This window comes from Accipiter gentilis, chromosome 24 (assembly GCF_929443795.1).
Source record: "Accipiter gentilis chromosome 24, bAccGen1.1, whole genome shotgun sequence".
Taxonomy (NCBI): Eukaryota; Metazoa; Chordata; class Aves; order Accipitriformes; family Accipitridae; genus Astur; species Astur gentilis.
In genome coordinates, this window is record NC_064903.1 from 8,860,090 (window position 1) to 8,884,550 (window position 24,461).

Genomic DNA, 24,461 nt, shown 5'->3' on the forward strand with positions numbered 1-24,461 from the left:
ACTCTTGCTTTCTGGTAGCCTCTTTTCCTGGTTCCCCACCTCTTTCTTCATCTCTTACCTGCTTCGATCGCTCATGCGAGTACCAAGGCAACGCATTAAAATTGCTCTGCGACTCTGGATACCCGTTCTAGTGTTACGGATAGTTGTTGCGGAGGCACGGAGTCAAGTGGTTGGCCTGAGTGTATTCAGTTTGGCAAGTACAGCTTCAGTGCTTCTTTTACTGTTCATTGTGCCCTTACGGTGTGCATAAATGTATGTGCTTGAAGAAAAAAAAGATCTGTGTGTTGCTGGCTTGTGAAAATGATGTAAAACTCTTGTCATGTGCTTCCTGTAAAAATATTAATTGTAGTGGTTTTAATTTACTCTTTAACATCCTGTTTTGAGTAGTGCTTTAAAGAAGGAAATGCTTTGTTACTGTTTTTTAAGGCTGTCCTCTTTTTCTTTCAAAAACGCTTTCATAAAACCCCACCTTCATGGTTGTGTACTTAGACTTTTTTTTTTTTACTTGGGACATGTTGGCTTCTGGGAGAGATTCTAGTGCATTGAACTGCTGTTAAAATAATTTGTGAGAGTGAAATGCACTGTTCCTGTGGCATGCAGAAAACGTATGCTGAACAGCATTTAAATGGGGAACTATTTTTAGTGAAGGATGTGGGAAGGGAAGGACAGTGTGGCTTGTATTTGAAAGGTCCAGGTAACTTTTCAACTTGCTGTAAATATTGTTAAATTTACAGGTTTTAGCTTGTGAGTGGGGTTAGGGAGATAGCATGGAAAGTGAAAGCACAGATTTCCTGCAACGTGGAAGCTTTCATCCTTCCTCCATCTTCTGAAATAATTGCGAATTCGAATTTATTTCACCTTTCTTCTATTTTTATAATGCAAGTGGTCTGTAGTGACAAAGTAAATATTATTGTGTCTCAGTGGCTCCATGGCTTCTTGAAACCAATTAGTACTGGTAAATATAAAGTGAAATATTGAATGTTGATTTGTTTGCAAACCTACTATCATATTCAAAGGGGGGAGGAGGGGAGAAAGCCTGTCTCGGTGGCCAGCGAGCAAACTATACAGCCTTTCTGAAAACACGCATTTCTTTCACTTTCCATGAGCCATGAGCTAGTTCTTTTTATTGCTCTGCCACGCTAGTTAGATTGATGTAGTCACTAAAACCGCAGTCCATTTTCTGATATAAATCTTAGTAAAATATGATTCTAGATCCAGGGGACTATTCGCCCACATGCCATTATCATCCTCCCGAATACCAGTGGAATGGAGCTTTTACTCACCTATGAAGATGAAGGCATCTACATTGATATATATGGGCATTTCACAAAGGAGACTGTTTTGCAGTGGGGAGAAATGCCAGCATCTGTAGGTATGTATGAAAAATAGCACTTTATAAGATTCTGCTGCGTGAAGCCCGACTTCTTTATGAGGTTTGTATGCACATGAAAGTGGTTGTATGGCACATAAAGCAACTTCTGAGCAAACCAGGTGTGTGAAGTGTAAACAGATTTATGCACGTTTGCGTTAAAACAGCCAATGATTGCAACAGGGTCTTCACGTTTGGATTGTAGTTTGTATTCTTGTCACGCTGTTTATGGCGTCATACCTTGACCATACGGCCAAACTTCACTGAAGATGCAGTTTACCGCCAGTTTTCACAGAAAGAATTATGTGAATTAGAGGGGGGGAAAAGGTGCTCTTGTTTCCTACTTTGATTGTTGGTAGCCCATAGTGTTTTATGTAAAATTTCACAACTATAGAGAGGTCAATTACTGAAGAGGTCTGTAACTGCTGTCAGATGGCCCCTTAATTTTATCACTTTAAATTCACAGTGCTGCCAGCCTAGGGTATTTCTAGTAGATTCTCAGTCTCCCTGTGCTTGCAGTTGGCTTTGTAGGAGGAGATTCTGACTGTATTGTAGCCAGGACAGCTGTTTGTTTCACCTTCCCCAGAGGGCCTCAAGTTAACAGTGTGGGGAAAATCAAGAACAACACAGGCAGATTTTTGTTTTTATTATTTGTTCCTTTTAATTTCTTTTCTGGCTCACTCCTGTTCTTCTGCATCTTAAAACAAACATACCAACAAACACAAAAAGCCCAAGACACTGAGATTGTACAAAAGCGTATTATTAGCCTGACAGAAACTGGATGCCACAGTGAAAAACTGAGGATGTTCACCTTTCTCCTTTCACTTCTAGCTGGGTAGTTTTAGGGAGTCCATTAAAATCAGTAGAGTAACACCCTTGAGTAAACGCAGGTTTGACATTTGTAGAGGATTTTCAACAGTTCTGAGGGCGCACACCTCTGGAACGCAAATTACTACAAGACAACTTGTTTTTTGCACTATTTCAATAAATTTCAGCAACAAAACTGTTTCGGTTTCAAAAAACAGGTATAAGGTTGTAAGCTAACTATACAGCGTTTCCTTCCCTTCACTGAATAGCCCCATCTCCAATTTTCAGCCCATATTCAGAGCTACAGGATGTAATTAAAATGTATCAAGTCAATTCTCCTTTTTTCATAGGAATATCTAATGGTCTTTGAGATGTTGAAATTTTACATCCCCTCTGAATTAATGTTAGAAACACAATAAGAAATAATCAGTAATCAAAAAGCAATTACTCAGCCAGGGTAAGAAGAGTTCTAATGAGAAATATTGAATGTAATTGGAAGCCGCACTGAGGAATGCTATCTGAAGGAGACAGAAGCTTTCAAGAAGCATGTCATTATGGGACGTGCTTCCTTAGGCCTTAGTAAAAGTAGCAAGCTTACTTAACATGAACATTTTCTTCAAACTGTAATGTTTTACCCACCTTATGGTGTGCATATATGATGTAGGGTTTTCATAAATATTTAAACTCTCCTTTGTTTTCTCAACAAAACAAAGAACTCCTTTTTCCTGCCTTGGGAAGAAACAATTTTAAAATCAGCTGCCCCACCAGAGATTAACTCTGGTCTCATGTTTAGCGCTTTTTAAGCCACGGATGTTATTTGTAACTATTACAGGCTTTTCCAGTTGTATTATTCTTACTATATGCTATGTCCTAAAGAGTCACTGTTACTAGAGAGATAGTGTGTTTCAAAGACAGATGACACGTAAGGAACAAAGGGCTTTCTTACCTCCTGCTTTAGACAGGGGGATATTGCACGAAGGGTCACATAGATCTATGACTCCTACTTGGAACTTTGCAGTTTGCGTCACAGGGCACTGATGGCTCTCAAAGCTTTTTCACTTAATCTAGATGGAGTTTGCAGGAATGCCTCAGAAGTGGACCAGAGAGAGCTTAAGTCCTTTTTCCTAATGTTGCTGAAAGTACTGAATCGTCAAACTCACAGCTATGAGAGAGAGGTTTGTAAAGCATTCTTGTCGGCTGGAAATCAAACTGCCTTAACTTCAGTAAAAATTTCCTTGCGCGTAACCAGCTGGCATTGAAGTGAATAAAGCTTCACCGCTTTGGACCGGCTGAATATGTGATCTTTTGTGCCAGTTAATTACTCTAATTTAAAACATCTTTCAGTATACATCTGGCTAGGCATGATATTCTCAATTTCTCAAGGTTGATTACTCCTTAATAGAAGGAATGCCATTTGGACATTCACCTTTCCACGTGCTCACGCAGCTATTTCTCCTGTTCTTCAGCACACCACTCTGATAATCATTTGCATGGCAAGCTCTCAGTACAAAATTGCCTAAGCATTTTTGTTGCAGTAGTTTAGGGCAGTTAAATAGGAAGATTTTAGTGCAGTTAAATGGGAAGAGGATGGAAAAAGATGCTTCTGAGGGTGGCATCCTGTCTGGTGAATTGTACTATATAGAAGTTAGGAGTCTTATCTATGTGAATAGACAGATTTTTCTCTGCAGTCAGTCTAGAGAAATGGGCACCACCAGATGGGAAGGTGGTGCCCATCTAGGGACAGGGAGCTAGGGCAGGTATAATGAAACATCCTGCTGAGGAAGGAGAGGGTGAGTTAGATGAAATGTTTTGGACGGTAAGGTTAGGAGAGCTGAGTAAACAGCTAGCTCTTTGTAGAGCTTCTCCCAGTGCTCAGAAAGCAAGACTGTAGGTTTTCTCTGGAAGGAAAGGTGTCTGTCTCCATCCATCTGTCTCTTTTGTTGTTTATACTTCTGCAGATTCCACAGCTGAAGGGAGGCAGTCTCCAAACAGCCCCTCTCAGTTGTCATTTGAAAATTTTCCAATATGTTAGCTTGAGAACCCTCGCGTTTCTGCAGCACTTCTGGTATCTCAGAAATGGATTTCTTTGGAACAGAAACTGTCAATCCTTGTGATGTGGTACGAGATTAATTTGACTTCTGATTGGAATCACATTTCCACTAAAAACAAATTAACCCAACCGCTGACTCAACACACAACTCAAACTTTAAACAAAGAGCTCTGTTAACTATTATTTTAATAATTGTTTCCCACTGGCTCCTATGATTTTTCTTGATCCTTTGAAATTCTTGGCTCCAGACAAAATCGTAAACTATTACGAGAGAAGTGTGAGTAACTGTATTATTTGCATGGTCAAACTTAGGGAGAACATTTCCGAAGAGATCCCATTTTCCTGGAATTTCCAGACACATTTCAGACCTCCTAAAGTCTGTTATCATCTTATCCCCAAATTTTCACTCTGTGTTTCAGAGATAGAAGGGCCTTGTGTTAACCTCAGGGTGCTGTCTAGTCATCCTTTGCTCACTTCTTGATTTCTTTAAACAATTATTTTGAAAGAAAACTTTTGTAGTTGGTGAGAATATCTTGGCTACAGAAGAAAAAAGTTTGTATTATAATTGATGGATTTAGGGCAGGGAATCTAAATATAGCTTATTCTCATAGTCTTTAAGTTGGGACCTCTGTGACCGATCTGTTAAGAAGAAACTGAGGAGAAGAAACTCAAATCCTGTAGGAAATTAAAATTGTAGAAGTACTTTATCTATGTTTAATCTAACAGATATTTCACATATGTAGGGCTAAATACAAATATAGCTGTAATATTTTCTTTATATAAAACAGGATTGAAAAAGGGCTTAAGAAACATCAAGTTAATAAGATTTGGGAGCACTTTTGCCCTTTTGTGCGAGTAATGAATTATTTACAGTATGTAGTCTTAAAGGGTTGCCACAAAACTGGATATTCCCAGCGTGGGGAACCAATAAAATTCCTTATTTGCTTTGCCATGTACATACTAGAAGCAAAAAGGATGTTATGCAGAGAAACAGACATCATTGTCAAAAGGAGGTTGAATTACTGCCTATGTGCTCTATCAACATAGTCACCAGTTCATGAAAGAGTTGCTGTCCAGCTCGTGCTCAGAAAATGTCTGCTGGTATCTGAATGATTCTTATTGGTCAGATCTCCTGCGCATTTTTCCCCAGGAAACAGCAAAAAGCATCCAAACGAGCAAACTGTCACCCCAGGTACATTTTTGGGTTGGGCTATCAGTTCTGCTGGAATAATTACAAAGGAGTGAGCAACAACTGAGAGCAGAGAAGCTTTGGAACAGAGATGCATAGAAACATACATATTTAGGAAAAAATAAAAGGTTTAGTCATAAATTTATTCCTAGTTTGCTTGGGGTGGTTAGGGAACTGTTTGTGTTAGCCCTTTGGCCAGTGCAATCTAACCAGAACACACAGCAGAAAACCACCTGCCTTCTATGGCCAATTTCTTAATTCGTCCACTTGTGACTGTATTTAGCCTTAGGGTTTTTCCTTCTTGATTTTGACTCTCTAGCCTCTCTCATGTAGTAAAAGTTCTCCACAGCTGTGACTGGAGGAAGAAAAACACCCACTTCTATCCAGGTAACATAAACAATAGCAGTAAAACTATAACAGAATTGCACAAGAGAAGTTACCGACTCCTTCCTCAGTTTTTCTACCCCAAATTGCTTAAAACTTTAGGGGCAGTAACTTTTAAAGCATGGGCAATAGACAGAAGTCCATGCAAGTAGCTCATCAGTCCCTAATCAGTGATCAGCAGCATCGCTGGAGAGCTCAGGGCTGGGTTTCAGAGGGAGCAAGCTTTGCTACATCACAGAACGCTTGGTACCTCTGTGGCTTATTTCCATTCCCAATCTTCAACATGTATTTCTCCCTTCCATTTGTCTAAAAATAAGTAAATAAATAAATATGCTTCCCCCACGAGTGGGGAACCAATAAAAGTCATGATTTCACAGAGGATATTGGGTTTGACTGAAGGGCCAAAGAAGGGTTCTGTAGAAGTGTGCTCAGTTTTAAGATCTGTATGGTCTCCAATAGACGGTATCTTTTACTGTCAGCAAAGTCACTGCTGGATATTCTCCTCCTATTGTTTGTGCCCAGCTGCATATTTGCCTGAAGCAATTTTCTCAAACATGTGTACAAAAGCAAAATTCAGTAGCTTTTTTGCATTGAATTTCACTTATGCACATACTGACTGAATTCCAAAAAGGAATTCAGTAAAGCAGCGTACAGTCTCTTTCACCCTGTGAAATGGAGTTTGATATCATGACTCGGGCACGCAAAAGTGGGTCAGTTGCCTGGGGAAATTTTGGAGTCTCCATCACTAGAGGTCTTAAAAGGTCAGGTTAGACAAACAACTGTCAGAAGTGATACTGATGTGGCACAGAGATACGGATGGAAGAGAAGGTGCGTTAAGGTCCTTTCCTGCCCTATTTCTGTAACACTAGTCAGAAAAGCCCAATTTTCCGGTATTTTGCTAAAAGCTGGTCTGATTCTGCTCTCAGGCAGAAGTCAATTGGGAATAACTGCGTAGGCAGTGATCTAAATTCAGTATATGAGATCAGAAAAGGGATTTTTGAAGGGAAAAAGTTTAAAACAGAAAAGAAAGGTTAAGAATGGAAGTGAGAATGTAGCAGTACCTGGGCTGGGTGTACCAAATGCAGTTGTCTCTTTCAGACTGAGTGTGCGACTGCTGTGAGACCAAGATCATTATCTCACGTCAGTGACACTTCATAGAAGTTAATGGATCCAATATGGCTCAGTAAATTCTTTCTCCTTTCCTGTCTCCCTCAACTATTTCCCCTTGAAGTAGTCACTTCCCTGAATAGGGGCTCTACTCAACTTAATGTCAATACACAGTGTAAACAGGAAATACCAAGTCTCACCCCAAGTTTAGAGCATTTCTAGTGCTTTCGTGATGTTAAGAAGCTGATTTTGAGCTCACGTTGCTCTACTAACTTTATGGCATATATTCTTTGATGTCCAGGGAGTAATGCTGGTGTAAGTGGTGTAACAAGAACCACAACTCATGCACAACTGTAGGTCTTTTAAGATATGCGGTAATCTGCGTGAAGCAGGGGAGCTTCAGGTAACTCTGAATAACTTTGTTCCAGTATGTTAATCAATATTGGCACACTGGTCTGAGTCAGTATGTGCCCTTTCTCCTGAGCTACTGTCCAAAGGACCAGAGTGGCTGTCTAAGTCTAGGGTTGCTACAAACCAGTACAATCTTGCATTGTGTGTAATATAAACACCCTCGTATGTTGTCAGGTGGAAGCATAGGATATTTTTCTCTAAAGTGTGTTGAGGTGGAAAGTGGACTCAAAATAACTATTCCTAAGTTGCTGCTCATGGTATAGGAGCTTTTGTTCCAGAATAAGGCAACTTTATTCTGAGTGTCTAATTTGCTCTCAGTTCATTTCACGTGAAGCACCTGTAAGTGCTCCCACATGGGAAGATTATCAAGGCTCCGTACTGACCTTTGAATTCACAGCCTGCTGTCCTCCAAATTAATTTCCATGTATAGATAAATCCTTATAACTAGACAACCCCACAGATGTTATAATGGGACCTTTGTGTTGGCATGTTATTCCACAGATGCAATTTGAGAAAGAACTTTTTATTCTGCTACAAGAGTGAGTTTTTGTGCTACTTGGACTTCAGCTGAAATTTGCCATTGTCAGTTGACAAGTTCTCAGTATATTGGCCAGCCAGCAGAGCATCAGTGGCTGAGCTTGGTATATCTGTTTTATTATGTTCCTATTGTAATACTCCTTGGAGATCAGGTCTCTTCTGAACATGGCAGTAGTGGTCCAGTCATCGAGGGCTTTCTATCCGGATGACCTAGAGGTTGCAACAGACCCTCATTAAGCTGTTACTGAGAGCTGCAAGGATGCTATCAAACTGAGATCTGCCAAAGGCATGGATACAGCTGATACGGACATAGCATATTGGCAACCTGAGCGCAGATTTCATGTGGTGGAAAAGATAAGGAGACTTACGAGTGGATTAGGTCTTTGTTGCTGGACCTCTATGACCTATACTAAACAGCGTAGCTGTAGAATGCTTTCATGATCTTTATATATAGGCACCGGCCTTGCTGTCCCGCCCCCCAGAACCCTAGTATGCCTCTGTCTCTGTTGTGTTCAAAAGTGAAGTTTGAAAAGGTTAATGTGGTGTCAGTTGTTACAAAAAATAGCAAATGTCTGAGTATTGTTTCATTTTTATCTCCTTCACTTTGTGTGGTCTGTACCTACCTTTTTAGATACTAACTGCACATTGCATGGGTGGTGCCCTGGTACTGCTGCAGTGATTCAGAAATGTTAACGACAGTCATCCTCGTAGCCGACAGCAGTAGCGCCCTGTTGTACAGCCTAGGAACTGAAGCATAAAGAAAGTATTTTAAAATGTATGGATTTCAGGTGCTTGATTTTTAGAAAATGCCCCTTCCCCCCTTCTCCCACTTATCCTCAGTTGCTCGCTGCTGTTTTGCTTTTCCAACAGGATGGTTTCTTCCCCTTTCCACAGGACTGGGATACTGGGAAAGCATTTTCTTGCTTTCAGCTTTAGTGGCAGGGAAGCCCTCAGTGTGCACAAAGAATAACCGAAAGGAAAGTATACTAAACAGATTTAGGGGAAATTTGTAGACTTTAAGGGAACTAAAATCCCAACATTGTAGCCGAAACACACATGTTTCCAAGGAGGTCTAATTTTCATACACTTGTTCTGACAAGAATTATAAAGCAATGATTCCAAGTTAAGTTAATATTATATCAACAACTGCTAGAAGGAGGATAGAGTGGCTCAGCCACATTGCTTTTATTTTCTGCCGTCTTTCTAAAGTAGGATCGCAGGCTGTTGCTTCGTAGATCAGTGTATACTGAAAATTTAACTTTTGGACAAAAATCTAAATGAACATGGAAGGTTTAAAGAAAGAGACTTGCTCGCAGTAGTAATGTAGGGCAGGCAAGCACCATCCACTGAAGCTAAAAACCAATCAAATGCACACGTTCCCTCCACATCATTTCAGAGCACCAGAATTCTCAGACTAATGAAATAACAGTTCATAGTTCAGCAAGAAGGACAGTTTCTGAGCATTGACTATCAGTAGAGCCTAACTAACGTGGTTTTCCCTTGGAAGCATAACCGTACATGCACTAATCAGAGCGCTTTCATTGAAACTGTGCCTAATTTGAAATCTGTGGTGTTAACTCCTTCATCACTATTCTGATTTCTCATCTAATTGCCAGATTTAAAGGGAGTAACATAGTAGGCTTCCACAGTGCTGGAGTATTTTCCCTTGGTTTTGGAGATACTTCCTGTAACCAGTTATGGGAAGACAATAGCTAAGGACACCAAATTAATCATGCCATAGTCTCAGATTCAAAAGTATTTAGGTTTCAGACTAAGCTGAACTCCATAGTAAATACAAACCCAACTTCCTAATGGGTGGGTATAGAGAAGACAGAGTCAAGGCTTTTCTTGGACATGTACAGTGAAAGGATGAGAGGCAAAATGGGTACAAATTGCACCAAGAGAAATTCCAATTAGGTATTAGGAAGAAATTTTTAACCTTGAAAGTAGTGATGCATTGCAGCAGGGGCTCAGAGAGGTTGTGAAATATCCATCAAAACACGTCTGGACAAGGTCCCGAGTAACCCTGTCTAATTTAGCCCTGCTTTGGGACTGGGGGTTAAGCGAGAGGTTTCCTCCAACCTTTTGTGATTCTAAAACATACAATAGTAGCATACTTAAGATTTATGTCTAGAGTCCAAAATAAGTCTGAGAGGAGAAACTGAAATTTAGTTACTGTTCCCGAGGCTTTTTGTGTAAACTTAAAATACAAATAATTCAGAATATATTATTACCAAAGAGAAATGCTTCAGATCCACATTGACATAAATGAGGCAAGAAGCAGTCTTTCAGCTGTTAAATAGTATCAAATCTTCCTTCTTTTTTTTTTTTTTTTTTTTCTTTTCTTTTAGCTTACCTTCAATCTAATCAGGTCATGGGCTGGGGAGAGAAGGCGATTGAACTACGCTCTGTGGAAACAGGAAATCTGGAAGGAGTATTTATGCACAAGAAAGCACAGAAGCTAAAATTTCTATGTGAAAGAAATGACAAGGTACAGAGTTGACTACAGTGTGGTGATTTAGCAAAAATGAGCAGTAGTTGACTGTGACACTAAGACCATTTCATTTTTGTAACTTTGTTTTTTACATTGGTTATTTCTTACCTTAGTATCACTTCCCCCTTCAAAGTAAATGTAGTCAGTGACCCCACCGAGCACTCACTATGGAAATTCTGCACTTTCACACCACCCTACTTCAGCCAGCTCTGTTATAACTCCTGTTCCACCCAGCCTTAACTGATAGCAGAGGTGATAACAAATACAGACATTGCTAACTGGCCAGACTGTAGCACAACAGGTGTAGTGGGGAGGGCTAGTGAGTCAGCCCTGATAATGCCCAGCTAGAGGATTGCCTCTCCTGGACTACTGAAATTACAGGCAATTCAGAGCAGGCATCATGGAAAAAAAACCACCGCAAAACCCAATGCTCTTAATATTTGAGATATTGCAGGCAGTGGAGTATGGATAATCAAGTATGATTTGTTGCATACAGCAGTTCTTGATAAATGTTCTGTGAAACCTGCTTAGCCCCACTGACTTATTTAGAAAACTGGGCCCCCAAAACTGTTTAGATTTAATTAATTGTTTTTAAATGTTCTCTTGTGTCTTTCCAAATAGGAAAAGAAGTATACCAAAAAATATATCCCAGTTGTACCACAAGCACAGTTTGTCTTTAAAAAGTTTCTCATGAGACTAAAATTGAATTGTGATATAGATAGATAGATAGATATATCTTCTTGTATTTGGGACCGTGGCATTCTCTCAGATATCCTGTATGGGTAAAAATATTCTTATAAATGTAAACTAACAGTAGCATTTTTCTTCTTCTTCTTTCAAGGTGTTCTTTGCATCTGTGCAGTCAGGAGGCAGCAGTCAAATATACTTTATGACTCTTGGTCAAAATGTACTATTCAACTGGTAAATCACATCAAAATGAAGGATGCTTTGAAATGCCCCGTAGGTAGCAGTGTAAAATGCTTGGAGGTAATATACACAAATTTGCACTTTTTACCTACAAAAATTTTGTCATTATTAACTTATAAAAATTTATATTCTTTCAGTTTGGAAAGAATTCCATTTTCCTGTCAAAGTATTGCAAACGTGTTTAGTTTGTCTTCTAAAATATGTTGTAAACCAAGATTGTATTCGGAGTGTTGGGAGAGAACAACTTTAGTGAAGAAGGTAGCCAACATAAGAAGCTCCTGTACTCTGAAAAGTGTAGTTTCATTTTCACAGATGATGTACTGTTGTTATCGTGAACTGAAGTCTCTTTCTTTTTTGGACAGCAACATCTGTAGGTGAGAAAAACACAAACAAGTTGGGTGACAAATCGGAATCTACTTTCTTTTGAATTGGGTTTTGGCTTGTTTTGCATTTTAAGCAAGCTGTTACTGTTTCACCAGGACTCCCTTGTCCAAGTCTTATAATCGGTGAAAGAGCAACTGTTCGTGCTGGGGCCTAACGGAGATCGGCACAGTTGAGGGATCGTATCCCGTGCGAGGCAGACAGGCGCACTTCACTGCAGAGTTCTGAAAGCAACTACTTCTAGCCATGTACCCCGTCTGGTAGATTTTACAAAACGCGGGGGACAGACGTCGTGTTTCTCTCAGGGCTGGATGCCTGAGCCCGTAGACACAGTTACTGTAGAATGTATTTGTAAAAACAGTTTTTAAATAGTAGTTTGTCAAAATCATATATGCATAAAGCATTACGGACCTGAACCTGTAACTTTCATTCAGACACGGGACCCACACTCGTATGAGTTGATTTAAAGGCACTACCCATGTATATAAGGGCACAGGATCAGGCACCTTCTCCTCTTCCTTCTTGCTCTTTTAGCATCAAGTCTTCGTTTCTTTGTGTGTAAATATAATCTTTCCACAATGGATGTTAAGATTAACAAATATATTCTTAGTATAGTTATGAAAATATCCAAAGAGTTAATCTATTATAAATAGAAAATATAAATAATTTCAGGTGCTTTCTATGCTAATTACATCTAAATAAAGCTGCATCCACTAGCGTTATTGGTGCCAGTGTTTCTGCATAAACTCTGTTCTCAGGGGCTTGTAACTTGGCCATAAAACTATACAGATATAATATATATATATATACACACTATATATAATCATATACTATGATTAAATTGTAGGGTTTAATGCAATCCTTATTTAGCTGATTTTTGGATGTGCTTTGAAAACGTAAAGCATCAAATGTAATACAAAAGAGTCATTCCAGACATGATACAGTATGGATGACGCTGTAGGCAAAAGTGAAATCGCTAGCTACAGTGTTTGAAAATAGATGTTCTTTACTTGAAATATGTGATACTGAAAGGTGCAGGGAAAGTGTGTTGGAATATCTGGTTGTCTACCTCAAGGATGATGATTCAAAGTTGACTAAGAAGGGGAGAAATAAGGTTGTTAAAACTGGTAGCTGTTTTGTACAGTATGTCAGGTTAAGTGAAGTGTTAGCAGTCATGCTGTGACTGACAGGTGCTCAAACTGCAGCCATCAGCTCCAGAACTGGTATGCTTGTGTATGTCAGCAGAGAATCAAACTAGGGGCTAATCACCCTTCCCCCCTTCCCTGTGTTGGCACCTCAACTGCCGCAGGCAGATCAGAGGTGCCTTCACTGTTGCTGTCTGTGTGCTTTGGCCATGTGGAGGACTGCACTTTCCAAAGTTATTAACCTAGCACTTTTCACAAGCACTAGCTTATCTCAAAATGTATAGTGGTTTTTTATGAAGTATTTTCATTTTAAATGTTTTAACTTACAGGAAAATAAGCCTAAGGCCATCCTAAAAAATACATGCAGTTAAATACTCAAAGTGGTTCTTAATGTATGCAAGTCATCAGCTTGTGTGCAGACTTAAAATCTGAATGGAATACTGTGCTTGGGCAGAGCTGTGTGAAAACAGGAGGTCTCTCTCTGTTTCGAGTAATGTTCCTACCTGTTGCCAATGCTAGGACTGGGGCAAATGAGAAAAACATGGCTTGGCTCCCTATGCTACTGAACGCTAGGCTTGTTTTGTTCAACTTTCACCAAAAAAAAACCCAACCCAAACAAACCCAAACCCGTAACAGAAACAGAGATGAAAGTTACAATTACGGGCAAAAAATAATTTGCAGACAATCAGAAATACAACTTATTTGCTTTTGACTTAAAATAAAAAGTCGAAGAGACTGTGAAGAAAGAACAGCTTTCATTTTGTACCCAGTAGATGTGCAAAACTTGCTTGCAAAACTGCTCGTGCTATAAGCCATCAGTGATCCAGGCTGCCCTATGATATTTTTTTTAAAGTGTGCTTATCTCAGCAGCCTCTGCATTACATGGGACGCATGGGAATTTTTTCCCTCTCCCATTTTGGTGTCAACAGGTAGGAGGCAGATTTTTCCTGATGCTAGGCACTAGTTAAAAAGAATTTAGCAGAGAACAGTGGGAATTTAGAACAACCCATATCAACAGATGAAAGAAGCAAATGGGATCAAACTTGTTTAATGTTATTGTAACAGAAAAGCGTGACAGTAAGTTGACACACTGTGAAGATGTTTAGCTCTGTACCAAGAGAGGAAAAAATGCGGCAACTTCAAGAGAGGCAATATGCACTATTACATTGAGATTTTAATTTTTCATTCTGTTTCCTTCTATTAGCTCTCTTTTCTTTCCAGCGATGATTCAAGGCAGTGGGTTGGATTTTCATCTGTCACTTTGCATGTAAAACCATTGGAATTATTGGGGTTATATCCATGTGTAAATACAGAAAGAACGAGGCCCTTGGAGGTGAATGCTTTCAAAGGATTTAGAAGTGGTATTGCAAATAGTGATAGCAACTGGATGCAACAAGGAGAAGACGGTGGCATTTTCTCTTTATCAAGAGAAAATCAAAATGGTTGAAGATGAGCAAGAGCCTGGAGAAGTTGAGAAGAGTAACAGAAGAGAGTGGAAGTGACTGAAGAGGAGGGAAAAGTTGTAGAAAATAAACAGGAGTAGCCAAAGGGGAGGGAGTGGATGTCTGGAGTAGTGTATTGCTGTAGGAGGAATAATAAAAGGTTAAGAGATGTTAAGGAAAAGAAAGTAACCAAAGAAATGGAAAGGTATCTAGAGTGACGGGGTGGTCTGAACACTGAATGAGAGAGTGTTCCAAACAACTGTTCAGCTCAAAGCAAAAGTTCAAAGGCTGGAAGAAAAACTTTAATTCCAGAGACCCAAGTTTATCCTGACATAAATTTAACTATGCAAAATGTGTATCGGATTTGTAATTTCATTTTGCGAGGTGTTTCTCTAGCTGTACCCTTTCACTAACTTTTAAAACCAAGGAGTGAACTGCTTAAGAATGTGTTTTTCTAGTGATGTCACTCTGATGTGAACAAATGCTATAGGGGCAGAAGGGCAGAACGTTAAGGATCCACGTCAGTAATCCTTTGGTACATGCAGTATCCCAATGGCAGGTGGTGCTCCTAATGTTACATTTGCCAAACAAGATTGTGTTAATACTGCAGCAAGGTAGTACTGTACGTGCCTGCTTTCATTTTAGGAATGGTGAACTCTATTCTGCAGCCTGAACCTTGACACATGACTTTAAAACCTGGGAACAATGCAAGCTATGTACTGTACTTAATGTATTGTTCCCTAATGTTGAAATTGTACAACTGAAACAGTAATAAAAAATACTTTGAAAATCAAAACTAGTATCGTGCTTGTAAAAGTCTGTTATATTGGCATAAGCTATTGTAAAAATAATAGAAAGCTTTGTTATTGTTTTCCAAATCGAGTCAGTATCTCTAGGGAAGCATCCACATCTGCCTACAGAGACAATATGAATGTATTTCCTTGCAGTGGATAGAGATGTTGAGGTGATGGTGTGAGAGTTCAGCCTAGACAGAGTACTAGTGAGGCTGACGGCTGGCGCTCTGCTGTGCGTGCTGCTCATGAGCTTCACAAGTGAAATTCTGTGCTTCCACCTTTCTTTTTACACAAATACTCAGTGGGATGAAGGCAGTGGAACTAGAGCAAAGCGCAGTCGTTGACACTAGAAGAACTGGCTTTTATGCATGTGTATCAGCCCGAATGCCAGGTTAGCCCAATTAACTTTTTTCTCAGGTATGCTCATGCAGTCTTTGTTGCCACCTATAAAATTTATTGCTGTATATAATGTGAGGTGTGATAGCACATTGTAGCTGTACCACTTAAGAATTAGGAAATATGCCATTTATGCCAGTGTTGGGAGCTGGAAAGGGTGAGGGCATGAGGCAAAATTTCTCTTAATTATTTAAAATGAAGATTATCTTTCATCAATGTTGTATCTCTTTTAAGCTAGCAGAGCGTGTTCTTTCCAGCATTTGATGTATGGACTGGGATCTGTATTATAAGTTTAAAGATACCATGGTTGCTTGATTGGGTAGATAGATAGCTTAGTTTTGCCAGTCACTATTGTTCTTTCCACCAAAAATTATTCCTAAGCTTCAGTAATACAGTACACCTGGATTATTCCACACCAGTTACTTCAAGTGAGTTTCACTCCCCAGCACAAGAGGAAATATATCAGGCTTCAGTTCCAGTACAATTCTGTTGGACAGGAGGTTTTCTCTCCTTTTTATTTGCTTACCTCCTTTAAAATCAGGAATAATTGTAGTAAGTAGAAAAGAGCAAGAATTCTGGCTTCCTGCTTCACCTGTGAGTCAGTTCTGCACCAATGACTCTGCTATAAAAAAAACCTACAGTGATTCATATATGCATTATTAGTGGATTGGGAGATGTCATTAATGTTGTGGAAAAAACTTAGCAAGAAATAAAAAGTACTGTTTTGCAGAATGAGCATGAAAAATCTTGTACCCAGCCCCATGTATACATGAAAAGAACTGCAGGTGAGGATCCAAGGGTTTACTCTTCTGAGGTGATCCTTCGTTGTTTTCTGACTGTAGATGTGTGGTACCTTGACGTAGTAACATGTACAGTGAAAAGCGCTGATCTTCTTAAGACCCTGTTTTTTCCCTTGCTTCTAATATTGTCAGATTTTTCAGAGCAGGCTACAGTTCCCATCTTCTGTATCAACTATTACCAGTTCATTTTTTTTACTGCTTAACTTTAGCTAAGATGGTTCTACACTTTCCAGGAAAAATGCTAGGGACAGTATTTGTCTTGTCCATGTTTGTTTTTACAGAAAGACAGAAACAAACTTCTCCCATCACAAAAAAAACCCAGACAGATAAACAAACTGGCAGGCTTTTCTATTAAAAAAAAAAAAGTTTCAGGAACCAGAATTTGAGAAATGGTAAGCAAGCTGGTCTTTGTACCTTTTTCCATTTCTGTGGAAAGAGAAGCTCCTTTGCCATCCCCATTAAGACTTCTCCATTTTTGGCCAAGTTAAAAATATATGGTCACGTGCTCAATATAATGTCTTACAAAAGCCTGTCTCCCAGACTTGTGGCAGGCATGCTGCTCCAGCCTGAATGGCCGGCTCATAAAAAGTTTCCCTGCAGGTGCAGTTCTGGGCTCAGACCACATAGCCCAGCCAAATAACAGCACTCTATGTGGTGTGAGAAAGGGGACTACAGTTGTTGAAATCTGAATCAGTGACACCTGATAGAATTCTGCAGGCAAAGTAAAACTGGATAAAATGCCCAGAGATGAGAGCAAATAAAGGCAATTCCAAATCTAACCTGCAATTACTAGGTCTGAGGGTTGATCTACCTTGTCTAGACTAGTACTAAAACATTATTTGTATTTTTATCCAATACATATACTAAGCTTGATCCCTATGGCAGGTACTATAAGGAATGTGAGAGGAAGCGTTGCATGGTCTAGTAACTAAAATCATCTCCCACACCCCTCACTTATTGGCACTGACTGACATGCAGGTAGGCAGCACACCCATTTAATCAGTGGTGTGCCAGCAATCAAGAGTAGTCATCTCATCCTACCCTTAAATATAGGAATATTCTGTGGCAAATATTGACTAAACGAAAAGCAAACTGGGCCTAAGGCACTCATTGGTGTTACTAAGTAAAATTCAACTTATTTAAAATAAGTCTTTCTCTGATCATCCTTGTTCATGATCCTTTCCTGCTGCCCATCCTGAGTTGTTCAATTAGTATTAAGAAAACAGAAGGTTGCAAATTGCTAGAAACTGAACACACTTGGAGACACAGGAGCATCTATCCATGTACTGATTCATCTGATACTGCTTCTGGCATACAAGCAAATCATGGAAGAGGTGCATACTGGACTCGAGAACAACTTTCTGATGTCAACAGGCAAGACCAGGCCTCAACTTGCCCTTTAAGGCAGCAGCCAGGATCGAGCCAATACATAATTTATATAGTTTCCCCACCACCCCGACCTCATCCACACACACTTAATTCCAGCCCTGTATACTTCTAAGTCTGCATCTTTTTTGTGCTGTATATTCTGTAAGGTGCTGCACGAAATGAGCATATCAGTACCAAAAGGCAATAGGGAGGTGGCCACTAGATTTTATGTAATATAAGAAAGCAAACATTTATTTAGAATCTGCACAGTAGCCAAAAAAAAGCCAGGAAGGGGAGGCATAAATTAGCAGGCGCTAATAAGAAACATACAACAGAATTGCTCTCTCCCTGGCAGAAACTGCCCTACCTTAAGAACCCCTCAAATATAGTGTGACTTGACAGTAGAATTGCCCTGATGAAGTATTAGCCACGTTGCACCTAAAGGCATAAATAAAACAGTTTATATCTCACCATCACAAAACACACTTTTGCAAACGAAACAGTGCCAGTCCAAAGTGAAAGCATTTGGGATTCTGTCTTATAATAGGAAAAACTAAAATATCTTTTTGAATTTACAACTATTTCCCAAACAGCAGAGCTAGGCAGGAACATACAGCTACACACACACACAGTGCAAGTTACATAGTATATCAAACAAACTATAAATAGCTTTGTATTAGCTATTGCTGTTGGAGATCAAATGAAATGGCATTTTAATTTTAGCTTTGTTTTACATTTAAGAGTAGTTTTTTTCATGGTACCAAATTGCTCTGGAATAAAATTGTTTCTCCAAAGACCATCTTACAAGTTCAGTTCCATGTTTAGACAGCTGTATTTAAGTTAAATGAAACACGAGCAAACCTGCAATCTATATAAAAGACTTCTATAGATTCTAAAACCTGTGCAATAAATCAAGGTTCCACATAAGAAAAGTATAAGAGATCTTCCTGCTGGTAGCCCACCACTTTCTTAAACTGCTCTTCAAAGTGCATAGAGCTGATTAAAGGGCAAGAGGATGTCTGCTGGGTAATCGCCTCAAATGTTATTTTAGCATTATTTAATCACTTCCTGTTATTTTCTAGGTTGGTTTAACAAAAGCACCTAGTAGATAATGGTGAAATGTACGAGAAAGGCTTTGCCATTTTTGTCCTCAAAATACTTTCTGGTGAACAACCGTGTTTGTTATACAGTAAGCTTTATGATCTTGAACAATAGCTTTTTTTCTTCTCTTTAATCTACAGCATCCCCTTTTATTCTTTTGTGCCTTTCACTTCTCCAACATACATTAAATGTCATGTTTAACAGAATGTAATAACGTCCTCCTACTCAGCATGGCCCATTCCTCGCTGGCATTGCTACAGTGGCTAACTGCTGTTTTTCTTAGGGTGTGTTTTACGTAAAAACTGAGATACCTGGCTGCTAATTATATCTGAGAATTTGAGACTATGAATTGATTCACCAGAGGTCGACACTGGTACACTTCAGCACACTTAGTTGTAGGTATATGAAAAATCATATTGTCTTCAATGAGCTTCTTACATGCCCCGATGGAACAAGCTCAACATAACACACTGCGAGCTCTCAGTTTTCATGATTCTGATAGCCATCTGCTGATGGCTCATCACCATTCATTACTGATTCTCCAAGTGTTTCTGACCTTCCAGTTTCTAATACAATCACATCCACCCCACTGGTCAGGTGTAGTAGGGAAATCACATCTAGAGGAACTCACAGATACAAGTAGTCGTGAAAACATGCTGTTGACGTGCTGTCAGCAAAAGTGATCTACCCTGTTGCAGTTTTGAAATTGCTATGTTAGCTAGACCTCTGCTGGTGAGAAAGAAGGTAACAGAACAAGTTCGTAAGAGAGGGAACTGTCTTGTATTTGAAACTGCAATGCATACAAATTTATCCCAAATTAGGAAGTATTAACTCTACTACTGGCCCATATCAATCCATTATCACTCCACAAAAGCTACAGCTTCATAGTTTTCACGACTGGAACCACAGTGACTTACAAGAACAAAAAATCCTGACCACAGATGTACATGTAACAATTACCTCTGCTACAAATAAAACACCTTTCTTCTGCAAGTTGTATCATGAGCACAGGCAAAATTGGAGAGAAGCTGGAAGCAGTTCACAGATCTCCTCGTTATACCTACAGATTCATTTAATAGCTGAAAAAAGTCTAGACCACAGCTCTCCGGGTAAGCCTTGTATGTGATGTGAAATCACATCCTGTGCAACCTCAGTAAAAAGGTGTTTGGGTCACGTTCATTTTTTTAAATTGTAAATACCATTTTATCGGTCCACACAACAGATCATGTGTTTACTGGGGAAAAAAAAAGACACCACACTGAAGTTTTACTCAATACTTTGGCTTCAACATAAGCATCAAGAATAACTGATTTTTTTTATTTTTTTTTTATTTTATTTTCTCACCAAGGAGTGCACTGTTACATAATTCCATAAACTCATACCATTTCTAGGGCAGTCTAAAGGCCAGAAAAGGCTTGGGTTTTATACTCCCTTGTCTGGTTTTTCACTCTGTTTGAAATGGTTCAAGCAACAGGTTTTCCAGTTTCCCTAAGGCAAAAGCAGTAGACTAAGAATACAATATACTCAAGATGCGAGCTCAGAGAACTGCTTCTGGCCCGGCACATGAAGCAGCTCTGCCTAAGCTGCAGCCCCGCTTGTGGGGCTTGTGGGTCTTGTGATTTTCCAAAGGCTATCGTCTGGACTGGTGACACCAACTACTGGAAACTGCTTCTCTTCTTCCTCTTCCTGCCCCTTTATCTTTACTCCTTTCTCCTCACTCTGTCCCACTGCTTTATAGTCTCATGTTTCCTCTGATAGAAAAAATACATACATTAGCAAGTGCTAATAAACTATTAAGCACAAAGTTCCTAATCCCCAGAAGTTTTATTAATATCATAATTATGATAATGGTATCATAAAGAAGAATAGGATGATCAAGATAGTAGCAGTGGGATGAGAATCGGTAATAAAGCAAGGTCACACGCTTAGGGACCACTAGCAAGAATTTCACCTAATAGGCGGAAACTCAACCATTGCTGTTGGAAACAACAAAGGAGAAAGACCTGGGAGGCTTCTTCAGTGGCAGGATGATCATGATTACCAGCGCACTGCAACGATCAACAGAAGGTAAATACAGTTTTAGGAGCTGGCACGAGACACTTCCATTGCAACGAGGCACGCGTTCATTCTGAGGTAGAAGCAACAAGGAGTCTTATGCATCCACTTAAAACGGAATCGGGAACAGGTGCAGCAAAAAGTCCCTAACGGGACGCAGGGAATAAAGTAATGCGGTTTGTTAGGCAGGAGGCCGGCAGGCCCGGCTGCCCTGCCGTGTCCTGCCCTGCCCTGCTCTACCGACCGCGACCCGGGGAGGGGGCAGCTGTTCAGCGCACCTCAGGGAGAAGACGAGGGCGGGCAGCAGGTCAGCACCGGGGCGGACGTACCAAGGACCCTTCCGTGCCGCTTGCTTACGACCGGGCAGTGCCGGCCTACCGGGGCAACGAGCCCTGGGGTACCGGGGGAGGATGTCTGTGTGTGTGGGTAGGGTGCGGTGCCACCCAACCCCTCAGAAACCCCTTCTCTCCGCCGCTACCCGGCCTTTTATTACCGCGGCTGCTTCTCCCACCGCTTCCGCGGGCCTCGGCTTCCTCCTCTGCGCCCCAGCCCCAGCCGAGCCCGCTCCTTCTCTTGTCTCCCTGCCGCCGCCGCCGCCGCCTTCCTGTCACTGTCGTCCCGCCCGGCGCCGCCACCGCCGCCGCGCGCAACGGTCCGCCGGCTCCACCCCTCCCTCTCCCCCTCCGCGACCGTTGGGAGCTTTGAACGGAACGGGACGCGGCGCGCGCGCGCCAGCCCCGCCTCTCCCCCCCCCTCCCCCTCCCCCCCTCCATGGCGGCGCCCTGCCCCAGGCCGTGACAGCGGGAGAGCCGAGGCCGCCGTCTCCCCCGCCGCCCTCCCCCTCCCCAAGCAGCGGCCCGGGTCCCGGCTTTCACCCTCGGCGGCGCGGCGGGGCGCGGGGGAGGGGCCGTGAGGAAAGCTGTCATGCAGGACCCTACCCCGGAACGCGGCGGTAGCCCCCGCCCCGCTGAGGAGAGGCAGGGGGCGGCGGCGGCGGCGACAACGACGACGACGACGACGACGAGCGGCGAGGCCTCCTGGCTCCAGAGGGTCTTTGAGGAAGTGCGGGGCTCCTCCCAGCTGAGCGTGGCCCCCTCGGAGCCGCCCCCCGTCACGGTGGTGGCGGTGGAGCGCTACCTGGCCGAGTCGTCGTCGTCGTCGCCGCCGCCGCCGCCGCCGCCGCCCCCCGCCCCTCAGTACTGGTACGACGTGACCCTGGCGGACGGCGCGTGCCAGGAGCGGTGCTACCTGGCGCCGCGCCTCAACGGCCTGGTGCAGCGCGCGCACCTGCGCCCCGGCGCGCGCCTGCGCCTCACCCGCTGCTCCTACCTGTACGACGAGAAACGCCTCAACTACGGGTTCCTCTGCCTGGAGGAGCTGGAGAGGGTCGGGGGACCCGGGCCCCCCGTCTCCCCTCCCCGCCACCGCCCGCCGCCCCTCCGCGGGGAGAAGAAGCACTACCTGCCGCTGTGGAACAACGAGGATCCCTACGGAGACATGTGGGTGGCGGACAAGCCCCAGGCGCCGGTGGACGTCGACGGTAAGCGGAGAGGAGGGGGAGGAGGAGGCTTGAGGGGAAGGGGATGGGGGGGGGGGGGGGGGGGGGACGGGACCGGCCCGGAGGCAGCCGGGCGCCCTGGGGAGGCCTGAGCCGGCGATGGAGCCCGCAAAGATGAGGGGGCGCGAGGGCTGGCGTCGCTTGTGCGGCTGGGCACGGCTCCCCGTTCAGAAGCGACCCTCTGGAGGTCGCGTTGGGCGCCGGCACGCGTGTATCGCGATTGACGCGTTCGTGTTGCTTCGGGAAGGTTCTTTTAAACTTTACGAAGCGCTGGCTGAAAATGGGTGGCTGTGGTGCTTGCGCCCAGCCTTCCGAGGTGCCAAAAACATCCGCCCTGGTAGCAGTCTCTTGGCTAGTCTGTGGGACCGGGTGCTCGCGCCAAGCAGCTGCCACCTAAAGCGCGGTCAGCGTCGAGCGGCTAGTCAGGCCAGTCCGCGAAGCCTGAGCGGGAAGAAGGTGGAAGCGGGACTCCTGCACAAGCGTGATGCCCTTGCAGGCTGACGCTTATGTCTTTCGTAGTAGCTCTTCTGCTCCTCTGATAACACTTCTGTGTCATTTTAAATGCGTCATCGCTGTCCCTTTCAATTAAAAAAAAAAAAAGAGAAACCAAAACTATGCTGTGCGCAGATAGCTCAGAACAGGGCTTCACGGTGAGTAGTTATCAGCAAATGAGCCTTTTTAGATGTTAGAAACGTTAAGGAGATACATACGACGGTGCTGGTCTGTGCATTTTATTCCCGCAAACTTAAATGTTCGATCGTGAACGCTCTTTTTTCATCTTTTTTTTCTTTTTTTTTCCTTTAACCTAAGTCTCTAAGCTGACTTCTCTTGGTCAGTTGGAAATGATGTGGAGAAGCAGAGTTCACTTCCATCCGCTTCTTGTGAGAGTCCTGCACAAATCTAGACTAAGGTACTACGGGAAACCAGAGAAAAAACTGGATATGCCTTATCAGGTAAAGAGGGATAAATACATAGGTTAACACTTGAACAAATAGCGGTAGGATAATTGGAAATCATTATTCCCATGTAAGCACGTAAAGTTAAGATTGATGTTGCAGCTACTTTATATTAAAAATGCCACCTTTACAAAAATGATGAGCCCTTTAGAGTAGAAAATGGTGAATTTAGTGATCATATGTACAAACTTTGGTGGATGTGTTTCCGTTACTATAGTTCAGTTGAGCTTTTCATGAAGAAAAAAAATTGCAGTTTTTTAGTAGTTTAACAGCCTAAATGTTTCTGTTCTCTATCCTTTGGAAGTTGGAGTTAGTCTGTCTTGTCCAAAAAAAAAAAAAAAAGGCAAATAAGTTCTAACAATTTGTATCCCCTAATTCTCTCACCTGGTGACTTCCAGATAGATTGTTTTACTGTAAATTCTTAATGATTTTCCTAATATGTTTTATTCGTGATGTTTTTGTGCAGAGCGTCTTGGAAATGGAGACAGGAAGTGTGGTGGGTTGGTCCCAGCCAGCAACTAAGCACTCATCAGCTGGTTGTTTGCTCTCCCCTGCCCCTTCCAGGGGAACGGGGGAGAGAATTGGAAAAGCAAAAGCGAGGAAAAACCCATGGGTTGAGATAAAGACAGTTTAATATGGTGAAGGGCAAAAGGAAAGGGCGGGGCCAGGCAGGGGGGTTGGGGGGCGGAAGGCAAACAAGTGATGCAAAGGCAATTACTCACCACCTCTCACCAGCAGACCAATGCCCAGACAGTCTCTGAACAATGGTTACTTTGGGAAGACTAGGAGCCCATTTTATATCTGAGCATGATGTTACATGCCATGGAATATCCCCTAGGTCAATTCAGGTCAGCTATCTCCGCTGCATCCCCTCCCAGCCTCTTGCCCATCCCTAGCTTACTCACTGGGGTGGCAGAGTGAGAAACAGAGAAAGACCTTGATACCATGCAAGCACTATTCAGCAACAGCTAAACATTGGCATGTTATCAATGCTATTTTAGTCACAGATCTAAACCACGGCACCATGCAGGCTGGTACAAAGAAAATAAACTCCATCCCAGCCAGACCCCATACAGGAGAGAAACACTTTATAAAGAGCTCCAATAACTCATATGAATTCTTCCATGGGGGGAGAGAGAGGTATGAAGCGTCTTAATGAAAGGCTGTGGTGGTCTCTTATTCCAAGTTGC

General features: G+C 42.2%; 2 protein-coding genes across 5 annotated transcripts in view; both read left to right on the top strand.

The window, feature by feature from the left end:
- Window positions 1-12,378, top strand: part of NRK (Nik related kinase) — a 106,730-nt gene extending 94,352 nt beyond the window's left edge. For 3 of the 4 annotated variants that reach the window (XM_049827565.1, XM_049827564.1, XM_049827566.1), the window contains 3 exons: window positions 1,213-1,372; window positions 10,206-10,345; window positions 11,190-12,378. In XM_049827565.1, the coding sequence (XP_049683522.1) occupies window positions 1,213-1,372; window positions 10,206-10,345; window positions 11,190-11,273 (384 nt within the window). In that variant the 3' untranslated portion in view covers window positions 11,274-12,378. Of the gene's footprint in view, window positions 1-18; window positions 542-1,212; window positions 1,373-10,205; window positions 10,346-11,189 lie in introns of those variants that run through there. The other variant, XM_049827567.1, reaches the window with a different exon arrangement.
- A 9,142-nt stretch (window positions 12,379-21,520) lies between these two features.
- The window catches only part of RADX (RPA1 related single stranded DNA binding protein, X-linked), a 29,115-nt gene continuing 26,174 nt past the window's right edge, over window positions 21,521-24,461 (top strand). Inside the window, exons 1-2 of the mRNA XM_049827502.1 lie at window positions 21,521-22,297; window positions 23,126-23,268. Of these exons, the coding sequence (XP_049683459.1) occupies window positions 21,682-22,297; window positions 23,126-23,268 (759 nt within the window). The 5' untranslated portion in view covers window positions 21,521-21,681. The remainder of the gene's footprint in view (window positions 22,298-23,125; window positions 23,269-24,461) is intronic.